Source organism: Rousettus aegyptiacus, unplaced genomic scaffold, assembly GCF_014176215.1.
Source record: "Rousettus aegyptiacus isolate mRouAeg1 unplaced genomic scaffold, mRouAeg1.p scaffold_m13_p_4, whole genome shotgun sequence".
NCBI classification, from domain to species: domain Eukaryota; kingdom Metazoa; phylum Chordata; class Mammalia; order Chiroptera; family Pteropodidae; genus Rousettus; species Rousettus aegyptiacus.
Genome location: NW_023416307.1, coordinates 53422542 through 53435178, shown reverse-complemented (window position 1 = coordinate 53435178; position 12637 = coordinate 53422542). Strand labels below are relative to the sequence as shown.

General features: G+C 38.3%; 2 protein-coding genes and 1 long non-coding RNA gene across 6 annotated transcripts in view; 2 read left to right on the top strand and 1 right to left on the bottom strand.

The window, feature by feature from the left end:
• The window catches only part of PARP14 (poly(ADP-ribose) polymerase family member 14), a 101489-nt gene extending 99154 nt beyond the window's left edge, over positions 1-2335 (top strand). For all 3 annotated transcript variants that reach the window (XM_036219794.1, XM_036219795.1, XM_036219793.1), the window contains one exon: positions 130-2335. In XM_036219794.1, coding sequence (XP_036075687.1) covers positions 130-422 — 293 coding nt within the window. In that variant the 3' untranslated portion in view covers positions 423-2335. The remainder of the gene's footprint in view (positions 1-129) is intronic.
• A 2611-nt stretch (positions 2336-4946) lies between these two features.
• HSPBAP1 (HSPB1 associated protein 1) overlaps positions 4947-12637 on the bottom strand; it is a 47745-nt gene continuing 40054 nt past the window's right edge. For both annotated transcript variants that reach the window (XM_016159362.2, XM_016159364.2), the window contains 3 exons: positions 11445-11528; positions 5693-5803; positions 4947-5567 (listed from right to left, as the gene is read on the bottom strand). In XM_016159362.2, coding sequence (XP_016014848.2) covers positions 5034-5567; positions 5693-5803; positions 11445-11528 — 729 coding nt within the window. In that variant the 3' untranslated portion in view covers positions 4947-5033. The remainder of the gene's footprint in view (positions 5568-5692; positions 5804-11444; positions 11529-12637) is intronic.
• On the top strand, positions 5265-10610 carry LOC118601768. Its single transcript, XR_004950589.1, has 2 exons — positions 5265-5377; positions 10428-10610. It is a non-coding gene; the product is annotated as an uncharacterized LOC118601768 (long non-coding RNA).

Sequence of the window (12637 nt, the reverse complement as noted above, 5' to 3'; positions counted from 1 at the left end):
CACAGAAAAACATTTAAGAGCCTTTAGATAAAAGAACTGAACATTATTTTAACATTATTTGTTATACTATGTCAATACATCAAATCACAGACTAAATTAAAATTCTCCAAACTGTTTTTCTCTTCACAGCTGTGGCATTTGGAAAGGGAACCTATTTTGCTGTCAATGCCAATTATTCTGCCAATGATACATACTCCAGACCGGATGCAAATGGGAAAAAGCACATGTATTATGCGCGAGTACTTACCGGCGTCTACACACGTGGATATCAGACATTAGTTGAGCCTCCTCTAAAGAATCCTCAGAATCCTATGGACCCTGACCGTTATGACACTGCCACAGATAACGAGCGAAATCCAAGTATATTTGTGGTATTTTATGACCACCGGTCTTACCCAGAGTTCCTCATTACCTTTAAATAATAACATTTTGGTATCCTTCATAAAGGACATTATTCAGCTATATCTAGTCGTAAAACAAGTTTTAGATGTTTTTCTTAACAGCTTTTTCTGAGATCAAAGGATCCCTGCCACTGAAATCAGATTTTCTTCAGCTTCTCTTTCATAACTGGAATGAACCACTTGAAAGCAATAAATTTGAGACTATAAATCAGATAACTTAGTTACAGCTATGTGTCCACCACTGTGAACATCAACTTTGTAGAACAGGTTTCTAGTTTCAGGAAGGAGAGAACACTGTTACTTTTAAAAGCAGGGGACATAGCTATGCAATCGTACCTGCCACTGAAGGAGACAGCCGATATCACGTCAGGATGCCATATGGCTGTGGGGAGCACCATATTACTGAGTGGATGGGACCATTATCTCCTGGGGCAGGAGTTGTGTCTTCTTCCTTTTCTTTTTTTTTAATCCTTGGACTGAGCTCTGTGCCCGATGTACAATGGATGCTCCAGAAGGGTTTCCATGAGCATGACTAGTCAGACTCCTACCCAGGTAGGAACCATTTCTTCAACATCCTTGACTTATTGTCACTTTGCCTGGAATTTTACTGATTCCATGGTAAGGACCTTTGTTCATGTTCCAGCCTGTGACATGTGGAACAGCTCCAGTCGGGGCTCTGCAACTGCAGTGCACCTGTGCCCTGCACAGCCCAGTGGCTGTGGTCTAGCTTGCCGTCTAGGTGAATTATGTCCCGTGGAGTTGTGTAGCACAGCAGCTGTGACTCCAGTTGGTCCTTGTGATGCTGAACCCAAATCTGCCTTCTTCTACTCATCAGTCTTAGTTTGCTCAGTGAAAACGGTGGGATAACGCCTGCTACATCTTCAGTGTGAAACCCTTCTATCGTGTTATGATTAAATGACTTCTAAGGTTATTAAATAGCATATTTTTGTTGGCAGAGTAGCTTTGAATGATTTTAAAGGTGCATAAACAAACCAAAGGAATTAAACATATTGCTCATTTGCTAACTCAGTCTCTATTGGACAGTAGAGGAGAGCTGCTTCTTGAACTTCCTTAGGTAAACGTCAGACACTACTGAGCACTTGCATTGTACCAGATAGAATAATAGGTGCTTTCACATACAGCATTTATATTAATTCCCCCCAAAATCCTGTGAGGTCAGAATTATATCCCCATTTTAAAGGTGAGGAAACTAATACTGAGAGTGCAAGCTACTTCCTTGCCTGGGGTCCCCTAGGGAATGGCCATCAGAGCCAGCAACTGAATTTAGCTCTCTGTGCCATCTTTTGTTCTTTCTACTATAGAACATGGCCTCTAGATGAATGTTACTGATTCAGGAACATGTCAGAGAATCTATGAATTACCCTTGTATTTCCTTGGCTTTTTTCTTCTGGCGCTGAGTTCTGTTGTAGGGTCTTCACTTTGAAGCTCTGCAGGCTGAGGTCAGAGCTGATGCCTATGCAAACCCAGTGCAGATGGTGCCCTCAGATGCTAAAGTCGCTAGGAGAATGAAGAGGTGCTCTTCCCTGGAAATAGGGAACAACACATGCATTTCAAGAGAGGTGGTCGAGGGGGTCATCGTTGCTGCTCCATTAACACAGACATCTTGAAATTTTTCTTGCAGTTGCTGTTTTTGAATTGGATTGGCAAAAAACCCTTATTGCTTAGGAGCGGTTTCCCAGCCACTGGCATCTGAACTGGCAACAGGCTTGGCAATATGTGTAAGAGTAAAAAAGGAGAGACCTGTTTTCTGATTTGCTCCTATTCTCCAGTGGTTTAGTTAACTTAGAGCAAGGCTGAATATAAGGGTCGCTTGCACCAAGGTCTAATGATCCGGTCAGGAAATGTCAGTTAGCCCCAATCTAAAGAAATAGGCCATTTACTTCCTTTTTAAATAAAACACGTGGACAATGTCATTTGGTGGTAGATATCTTTATCCTTAAGGGCAAATACAGGAGAGCTTGATGATGAACACAGGGCACTGCTGATGAAAGACCACAACATGACAGCATCAAGGGCTCCTCCGTGTTAACAGTCAGCGGAAAATAACAGGAAGGCCACAGCACAGGTTTAGTGAGTAAATCTCCAGGGCAAATTGACCCCAAGAAGTAGCCGCTGCTGACACAAGGCCACCATGAGCCTATGACAGATCTTGGTGGTCTACTCCAGGGCCAGAGAATCTTAAACATTTTCGGCTTCTGAATCACCCGAGGTGTTTGCCGAGACTGCAAATTCTGGCCCTATCCCGAAAGAGTCAGATTCTGTAGCTCTAGAGGGGTGCCCAAGAATCTGCATTTGCAGCGAGCACTTCAGATCATTCTGATATCCCTGATACCCACAGACGCTTAGGACTTTCCGGGGCCCCAGGCACTATGGGCCCCCTACTACATAAAAAGTGTTCAAAATTATACTTTGCAACTGCATTGATATAAACATGAATGTAATTCAGGCAGGATTATATATATATATAATCCTGGAGATTTCTAAAAATAGAAATATATATATATATATATATATATATATTTCTATTTTAGAAGAAATTAAAACATTTTTGTGGACCCCTAAAAGCTCATTGGCCCTAACCACTATGCCTACTGTATAGGTCGGCCCTGCTGATACCTGGATACCATGACTTAATATGTAATACTGAGCTCGTATTCTTTAATCGCTCTGGCCTTTGTAGGATCAACGTGTTTATTTAACAATAGATTTCACTCACTCAGGCATGCTCGTCGGAGAAATGCAGGATGAAAGGGGACCCAGCTATCTTGGTGGCTGGCAGCCTCCCCATTTCACTACCTTTTCTCACTCTCACGCTCCCCTTTTTGCAGATAGCCAGGTTCTCCTGCTGTGTCATAATTTCTATATAAAAGCAGGAAATTATCTACCATCACCTGTATGTACTCAGAATCCACTCCTGCTAATGTCTTAACTCTCTTCCCAGGTCTCTGCATATCAAATTGAATTACATGCTTTGTCTCAGAAACACTTCGAAGCTTTTCCGACCCCAGCCTACACTAAGAAATACATTTTATATTGGGCCCAGTACTCACACAGCTGTAACTGAAAAGTTTTATGCAATAGATTTACCTTGAAAACATACTTTTCCTGCAGTGTCGCATAATACTTAGATTTACTATTGAATTCACTGAAATTACCTATTCTGTTCTTTTTTTTTTTTTTTTTAAATACTGGTCTCACTCACTAAATCAATATTTTAACTCACTAATGGGTCACAAACCACAACTTGAAAAACAGCAATCAAAGGAGTAATATGTAAAAACAAAAATAACTGAAGACAAAGATATGCCATTTTTGCAACAGGAATATACTTACTTAGGGTAACAGACATCTTACCCTTTCTCGTAACATCCTCTGCCCCAGTGTATCTGATGAAGTATTACTGCCAACAAGGTCTCCTTTTAAAAATAATCCACTCAAATATTTAACAAAGACCTACCACATGCTGAGTACTGATCTAGGCTCTGTGAATACAGCAATAATCAAAACTCTCATGCAGTGACATTCTGGTTGGGGGATGCTGATACGAAATAAATAGGTAAATATCTACTGGTCAGATGACGGTAAGTGCTACAGAAAGGTTTTGTCCAGACCCTTTGTTTCCTGGGCATATTCACATAGCACCTCCTTCCCCTCTCTCTCTCCCAGAAGGCACATAATTTGTTTGGATTTTTTGATACCATTAGTCTGAAGACTGAGAAAGATAGGGCCAGTAGTCAGGTCATCTTAAAAGGTGAATTTGTGTATCTTTGTTTCATGAATGGTTACTCTGAGATGAATATGCTATTGTAATTTCTAAATTCTTCCTTAGATAGTAATGGTAAAAATTATCCCAAGATCATCTTACAAGTGTAATGAGAGTGGGGTGAATTTCTCCAAACCAAGCTTTTAGTTTCAGGAGTCAACAGCATCCAGTCTTTTTAATTCCCAGGACTCATGTTCCTAGATGTCCCAGTTCCTTCCATTAAGGAGACCTCATATTGGACTTTTCTCCTGATTAGTATCCTGCTCTGGATGACAGAAGTTAACCAGTAAGAATTCTTCCAGTGTTAGAAGTGTGATCACTTCAGATCAAGGCTACAATCCACCCAATGGATGCATTAGGCCAGGGTTTGGCAAATGTTTTCTGTAAGGGAATACTGAATACTTTCAGCTTGTGGGCCATATAGTCTCTGTCACTACTCAGCTCTACCACTGCAACCATAAAGCCACCACAGACAATGTGAAAACAAATAGCTTGGCTGTGTTCCAATGAAACTTTACAGAAACAAGCAGCAGGCTGACCCCTGCTTGAGGCTGATGCAGAGGTTACTTCCTGTTGAAAACACTTGGGGCTTAGATTTGAGACAGGCTGAAGGGATAGGATAGGAGAGGAAAGGAACAGGCACAGGAAGAAGTCCTAACAAATAACAAAGAGCCAATATGACTGAAGTGTGACATGAATGTAAGATGGTGGCAAGAGACTGAAAGTTAACCAGGTAAGAACATTTACAAGCATGTGCAAACTGACTTTTTGCTGTTTCATCTTTTATTTTAAAATCATAATATTTAAAAAATATTTTTAAAATATTAAAAAGCCGTTTTCTATTACAATTAGAAACTTTTTCCCTGTATCAATAGTTGTGCCACTATTTTGGTTACTTGTGGATTTACCAAGCAGTCCAGCAAGTCATCAGTAGAAATAAAAGTTTGAGAAGGGGCCGTAGTACTATTTGAAGCAATTAGTTCAACAGCTGCATTCTCACTTTTACTCATCATTCGCTGCCTCTTGGTACAATGCAATTTTCCAAAGTGTTCTCTGTCTTTGCCAACAAAGTCTTTAACATCATTTTCAAATATTCCTCCCCTTTCTGAGGGTGGTTCTTCAGAGCTCGGTACTACAGGAACCAGATCGGGGCCAAAGGGACTTGCTGCCTCCTGTTTTACTATTCCGAAGGGTAAGTTCTGGCTACCTGTTTGTTCCACCTCCATGAGGTTATACACATTTAATTCTTCCTTTTTCATGTACTCTCCATTTGTTCTGAGAGCTTGGTTTTCTACTACCTTAGATGTTCTGTAATGATCAAAAAAGGCAGAAACAGCTCCATTTAAGTAGCGACAATTGACTTCATGGGATGTTTCCTCAACCTAAGGAAAAAGAAAACCCTTTAGAATGGCTATACGTACTTATATAAATTGAAAAACAGATGTTCTGGCCAAAGTTGCTTTATCACAGCAAACTAAGTGCCACTGCGAAAACCAGAGAGGCCTACCTCGGTTGGGTTTAACCAAGCTCTGGTATTGTGTGGATCCTCTGCATTTTTCAGGGCACACACAAGCATGCGGGTGATTGCCTCTTCTACCCGGGCTTGGTGGTCCTCTTCCTAAGTTGAGACAAAAAACAAACATTGTTTTCATTTGTCTCTGTATCTCATGGCTTACAACAGTAGAGTCTCCTAATTGTGTTCTGTCCTCTCATTAATATAAGCTTTGTTACAGAAGGAATATGTTGTTGACAGAGTACAATTTTTATATATTCACCATAATTTGTCATCTAGAAGTGCTGTAGGATATTATACTAGCCAAATTTAAGTATGTATCCTGTATATAAGACACAGGCTTACCTATGAAGCACCCTGTGATGTTTCTTGTTAAATCTCTTCCATTTTCTGATATGTTTAAAGTTTTAAAAAAAAAGTATTACATAGATAGGAATAATCTCTATCAAGTTGAGTAATGGGAAAAAAATTATAATAAACATTCTTAGCCACAAAATGAGATGGCTAAACATAGAAACATGGTTTTTAAGATACAATAAGTATAAACTATAGCATTAATAATAAATTACATTAAAATCAACAACTTTGGCTCATCAAAAGACCATAAAAGAAAAAACTACACCAGACATCAGTAACATATATAATTGATATGAGATTAATATCCAGAATACATAATCTGCAGACATCAATAAGACAAATGACCCAATTTTTAAAAATGTATAAAAGACATAAAGACAAACATTTTTAAAAAAAAGTAATCATATGACTAATAAACATAAAAATATGCTTAACTTCATTAATAATCAGGGGAATGTAAATTGAGAAACCCATGAAACTGGCAAAGAGGGTCTGATAATTCCAAGTGGTGGAAAAATGTGCACGGACAAACAGAAACCTTATACACTGATGATGGGAGTGAAAACTGACAAAGCCATTTGGAAGACATGCTGGCGTTATCTTGTAAACATAAGTACTGTGTACCCTACAGACCAGCGTTTCCACTTCTGAGATGTATACATATTCTCTAGAAAAACTCTTGTACATTTGTATGAGAATATTTTCTTTATAAAAGTATAAAACTGGATACAAACAAATTTTCCATCAACAGAATAATGAACCAATAAATTATGGGACATTAACATGAGAGTATTAAACCACAATGAAATGAATGAACAGCTACATGTGACAACACAGATGTGTCTTAGAAACATAATATTAAATTTTAAAAAAAGCAAATCCTCACAATGACGCATCATTTCACACTAGGATGGCTATAATCAAAAGATGGATAACAACAAATGTTGGTGAGGATGAGGAAAAGTGAGAATCTCCATACTTTGCTGATGGGAAAGTAAATGGTGCAGCTGCTTTGGAAAACAGCCTGGCAGTTCCTCAAAAGGTTAAACATAGAGTTATATGTAATGGTTAATTTTATGAGTCAACTCGATTAGGCTACAATGCTCATTTGTTTGGTCAAACACCAACAGAGACATTACTGGGAAGATGTTTTATAGATGTGATTAACATTTACGATCAGTTGACTTTAAGTAAAAAGTCTCATAGCTTACAATATATTCTTTTGTATGGATACATATAATAAATGACATAATAAAGAAAAAATGAGAGTGAAGAAACCCTTTAAAAATCAACAAAAATATTTTCTAAAATGTTTAGAGAAAATACTGATAAATATATTTCAGGGGGAGGGGATAATACATTTCAATACTAAAAGAATAAGGAGGTAAAATGAATGAAAAAGGTAGCATTGAATATAATTGAGAACATACTTTATTCTCTAGCATATATTAGGACCAAATCTATTTATTTAACAGATAAACTGAGAAGGAATGAATACTGCATCATCTGAACAGAACTAGTATCTACTTTTTTCCAAATCTATGTGATTCATGATAGGAATACTAGAGCCTGGAGGAAGCTTGTGCTATATGAATATGGAAGATAGGCTTTAAGACCTACAGGCTTTTGGGGGCTCAATTTAGCAACAAGAAGGAATTATGGTCCAGTGTTTGAAGAGACAATGATAAAAGCAATATTTGACAGAGGAAAATATAATTACTCAACTCCTATTTCGCACTCTAGTTTTTCAAGAAAGAAGAAATGGTCTTCAAACTGTGACATGCACAGAAAAAGTTATAATACCGATTCTTTGAAAAATTCCAGGAGAGACAACTAAATAGATGGTATATAACAAGCTTTTTAAAAGACCAGGGTTAAGGCTTTCAAGCTTTTGAAGCCATGTAAAATCAAACCTAAGTAAAATATGAACAAACAGTATTAAACAGTACATTAAAAAGTAACACATCACAATCAAGTGGGATTTTTTTTTCCCAGAAATTAAGGATAACGCAATATTAGGAAATCCATTGATATAATTTACTGTAATACCAGATATTTTCTAAAGAGAAATATTATAGGATCATTTCCATCACTGCTTAAAAGGTACTCCACAAAATTCAACACCTTTTCCTCCTTTAAAAAGAAGGTACTAAAATAAGAATTGAGATACTTAACATGATAAAATACAAATAAAACTCACCCTCAAATCTAACATTTTACTTAAAGAGAAAGCATTACAGGAATTCCCTATAAAGTCAGAAAAAAAGACAAGGATGCCCATTATCTTCAGTAATATTTATTATTGAATTGGAGGTATCAGCCCATGTAATCAGATAAAAGAAAAATTACAGGCAAACAAATTAGAAAGGAAGAGAAAAACTATCTTAATTTTCAGGTAATCTAAGAGAGAACCTAAAACATAAGAAAGTCAATAAAAAAATACAGTACATACAATAAAATAATTCAAATTAACACAAAAATTCAGAAGCTTTCATATACACAAACAATATCCAGTCAGATGGCATAACTGAAGACCCTGTTTACCTGTTTACAACAAAAAAGATGAAAAATCCAGAGAAAAATCTTTAAGAGAAGTGTGCAAATGCAATGTGAGGAAAACTGTGAAACATTCCTGAAATAAAGAAAACTAGACTTGGACAAGTAGAAAGATATCTTGTTTTTGGTTAGAATAATTCAATATTATAAAGTTTATGTAAATTTGAATATGATTGAATAAAAATATCAAATTTCAATTTTTTTTCCATGAAGCTAGACAAGTTGATTCTAAAGATCATATGAAAACACAAATCTTAAATTTTACTTGCAAGTTTTACAGTTAGTAATATTAGGATTGGAATTTAAAAATTGTAAATCTGATACCTTAATGCAAAGAAGTAAATAGGTTACTGTTATTAAGGACTCAGAAATTCAGTGTTAAGAGATAAAAATATAGAAATAAGAAAAAAAAAACCTATGATGCTAACCTTGGATTAGAAAGATAAATATATCAATAATTACCCATCCATCCATCTATCCATCCATCCATCTATCTATATCATGTTCTAGCTTTGTCGATTAAAGAGTATGGAAACAGTTACACACCAGTAGCAATGTGCAGCCTTAGAGCCCAAATCTCTGTTTTTAAACATCATTCCTACTAAGAGGAATTTCAACCACTTGGAGAAATTATTGACTTCCAGGTTTGGGGCAGGGAAAGTATAAGGAAAGCTCAGGGTACCTTCTTATACCAGAAAGCAAGGATACACTCAAACATTAATGGGGACATACCAAAAGGGCACAGGACAGCTTGAAGGAGTTTCACTAAAAGTATAAATGAGACTCAAATTCAAAATTATCTTGGGAAGCTGGTATACTTAACCAAATTAACATGATGAAAATAGAGATGACTAATGTACCGGGTTTAGGTTTAAAGAACCAGTTTTAAGGGTTCATGATGGAGAACAATTGTACATGACAGTTGATCATGTAAAAAACCAAACAAACAAACATATTTTAGAGCTGAATATGAAACCAAAGTGAGATAAGATTACTAAAAAAGTTAATGTGATAAGCAGCTCTGAAGAAATTCAGGATCTAAGTTATGTGAGGTAGAAATCTTACACTCCAGGGGGTGGCTCCATAATGTAGTGGTTAGCAAGTCTGCTTAACATGTAGAAGGTCCTGGGTTCCACTCCAGTGGAGCCACGGACCGTAACCCGGCTGCGCCTGGCCCACCGGCTGCGCCTGGCCCGGGTACACACCACACGTGTGGGAGGGGACGCCCTGCCTTCAGAAGAGCCAGTTCTTAAGGGGAAACAGCAACATCCATAGGTCAGGGGTGGAACAGGACGGGGGTGGGGTGGGGGGTAGGTGGGGGGTGGGGGGGCGCCAAAGAGTGGGGGAAAAAAAAAGAAATCATACACTCTTCCAAATGAGGTCAACTGGTATTCAGTTTTATGTGCTATACATTAATTAAGTGGGCTATTCTTGACATAATAGCTCTTCCTATGCCTCATAGCAATTTCTATTTTTAAATACTTCCATGTGCCAGGCACTTGTACGAGAGGCTTATACGTTTCGCCCAATTTAAGCCTCACTGAAGTGGGTGCAATTATCATTCCTGTTCTACAAGTGAGGAAATTTAGGCTTGATCACATAAAGTAACCATCTAGGTTAGACAACTAACAAAGGTATATATCTATAACTGAAATCTGCCTAATTCCAAGGTCTGCAACCAAAATGGGGAAGAGTCTGAAAGTCATAAAAAACACTGTTGAAGAAACCAGAGGTTTTGAGTCTGGAAAAGATTAAGGGGATACGTGGCAGTTATGTTCAAATACTTAAAAAAGAAAAACATTCTGTATGGTTTCAGAATAATGGGTATGGTTACAAGCAGCCAGATGGCAGCTCCACTGTTAACAACAGAATGTGTGACCTCGGGAGAAGCATCTGTCAGGGCCTCTGCAGATGAGCCTGGTACTGGGAGTGTAAGAGGGCTCTATGGATTCTACCTTGACGTTTGCTCCAACTCCAATGCAGCTGGCTTCAAGCAGAACTTCTGTGAGTCTAATGATCTCTCGCCATACCTCTCACCTAACTCTCAAATGGTAAAACTCGTCTCCGGGCCCACGCAGTACAGCTTCTTGTTACAGTAATCCTTTGTGTTCCACCTATGCCAAAGGCCTTCCCATTACCAAAGGGCAAGAACAGCCTGAGGGAAGGATGCAGCTGCCAAAGAAAGGGGAGGCAACCAAGGCTCTGGGAACAGGAGAGCAGAGGGCATAGGTACAGTCAAAACCTCTGGCTGAAAAGAACACAGATGCAATTAAGGTCTTGGATTGAAGAGACACACTTGAGCTGTAATGGGCAGCCGTTTCAATTGTCAAGTAGAACAGGCAACCAGGATTAAGCATAGCACATAGGAGGGAAAAGGCCTCTGGCAGAAATGAAATGATAAAAACCTAGCACTGAGAGATTCTCCTTTGAGAAAATGTATAAGCCAGGGCTGAGAATTCTGCAATTAGTTATGAAAACCCCGAACCAAGAAGCAGATATTTCTAGCCTAGATGATATGAGATGGGACCGGCAACATGGGACACATGGTAGACCCAGCCAGGCCTAACACAATTCTCCTAACAATACTGGTCAAGGGAAACTACCCTGCATGTCAACATCAGGGCTCATGTGTCCCCTTAAAAGAAAGAGAATGGCACATCGCTAAAAATCCTATTTCCAACCTAAACAACAGAGCATGGGATACGTAAATTATAGCATATTGAAACAAAGCAATACTGGAATGTTGGTTAAAATGAATCACCACATTTTATAGACAATCTTTATATAGCTTAAAAGCAGGGAATACATTTATTGAAAAAAGAAAAAAAAGTACCAGCTCAATCCATGAGTTTATACTGACAGTGACAGGATCAATGGATTCTACATAATGCCACCAGTGTCTGGGAACAAAGAGAACCTGAAAACAAAGCAAAAAATGGTTAGCATAAGAACGAGACATTTTATTTTTATGTCAGAATCAAGCCCTAATTGAAGATACTAAGGGAGAAACATTTAACACAAATGAATTTATAGTAACATTGCTATAGAAAAGGAAATGACAACAACAAAATCTCACAATCCTTTTATTCTTTTTTTAATTGACAAATTCACATGTTCTACAAAGAATAGTGCCAGCTTCTCCTGGGTCTACTCCCCTTACTCCTGGACCTTCCCTGTCTACATCGAATTCTTAGCAAAGGATTTTGAGATTCTAATTTTTCCTTCCCATTGCAAACAATGGAAAGGGCATAGGTAAAAATATAGGACAGTTTCTGTCGTCTTACAGTCTAAAATCTACCTAGTGAAAAAGTAATAAATAGAAAGGTGGTATTACATAACTGGCATGTGAGACAAGTGGACGTTGGTGCCAGAGAACGTCAGAACTGAGAGGTGGGAGACGCAGGCATGAACTATGGAGGTCAGAGGCAACCTGGATGGAAGAAGTGTGATTCGAAACAGGGTCTGGAGAGAATTTAGACAGAGAAAAGAATGAGGACATGCCAGGAGGGAGAAGTGGCACAAGCAAGGAAAGTGTGACTGCTGAGGGACAGAGAAGGCCAGTCTTATTACTGCAGAAGGAGTAGTGAGAGATAAGGTGGGAACATTAGGGTAGGGTCTGTGGAGGGCTCTTAATTCAGAATAAAGAATCTGGATTTTATCCTGTAGGCAGGCAATGGGAGTTGCTGAGAAATACTGAGTAAGGGGATGGTTAAAACAGTGACATTGTGGGAGATCCTAGGAAGGACAGGAGAGTCTCATAATGTTTCATTTATTAAATGTTAATACCTAAACAGGAAGGTATAGTAAACAAAAACAATGGGCAGAGTCGAGAAGGACAGCATTCGTCCAGATTCAGTGTAAGATTTCCAATGGAAAGCAGAGTAGAGCAGGACCAGAAGCTTCTGGGCTTCTGATTTAGAAAACTGGTGGCACTTCATGTGGACAAAGTGGAACCGGGAGATGAGAAGAGAGCTTCTTTTAGTATAACTGGGCATGAAAAATGACGACTGAATTTCATCATTAGGA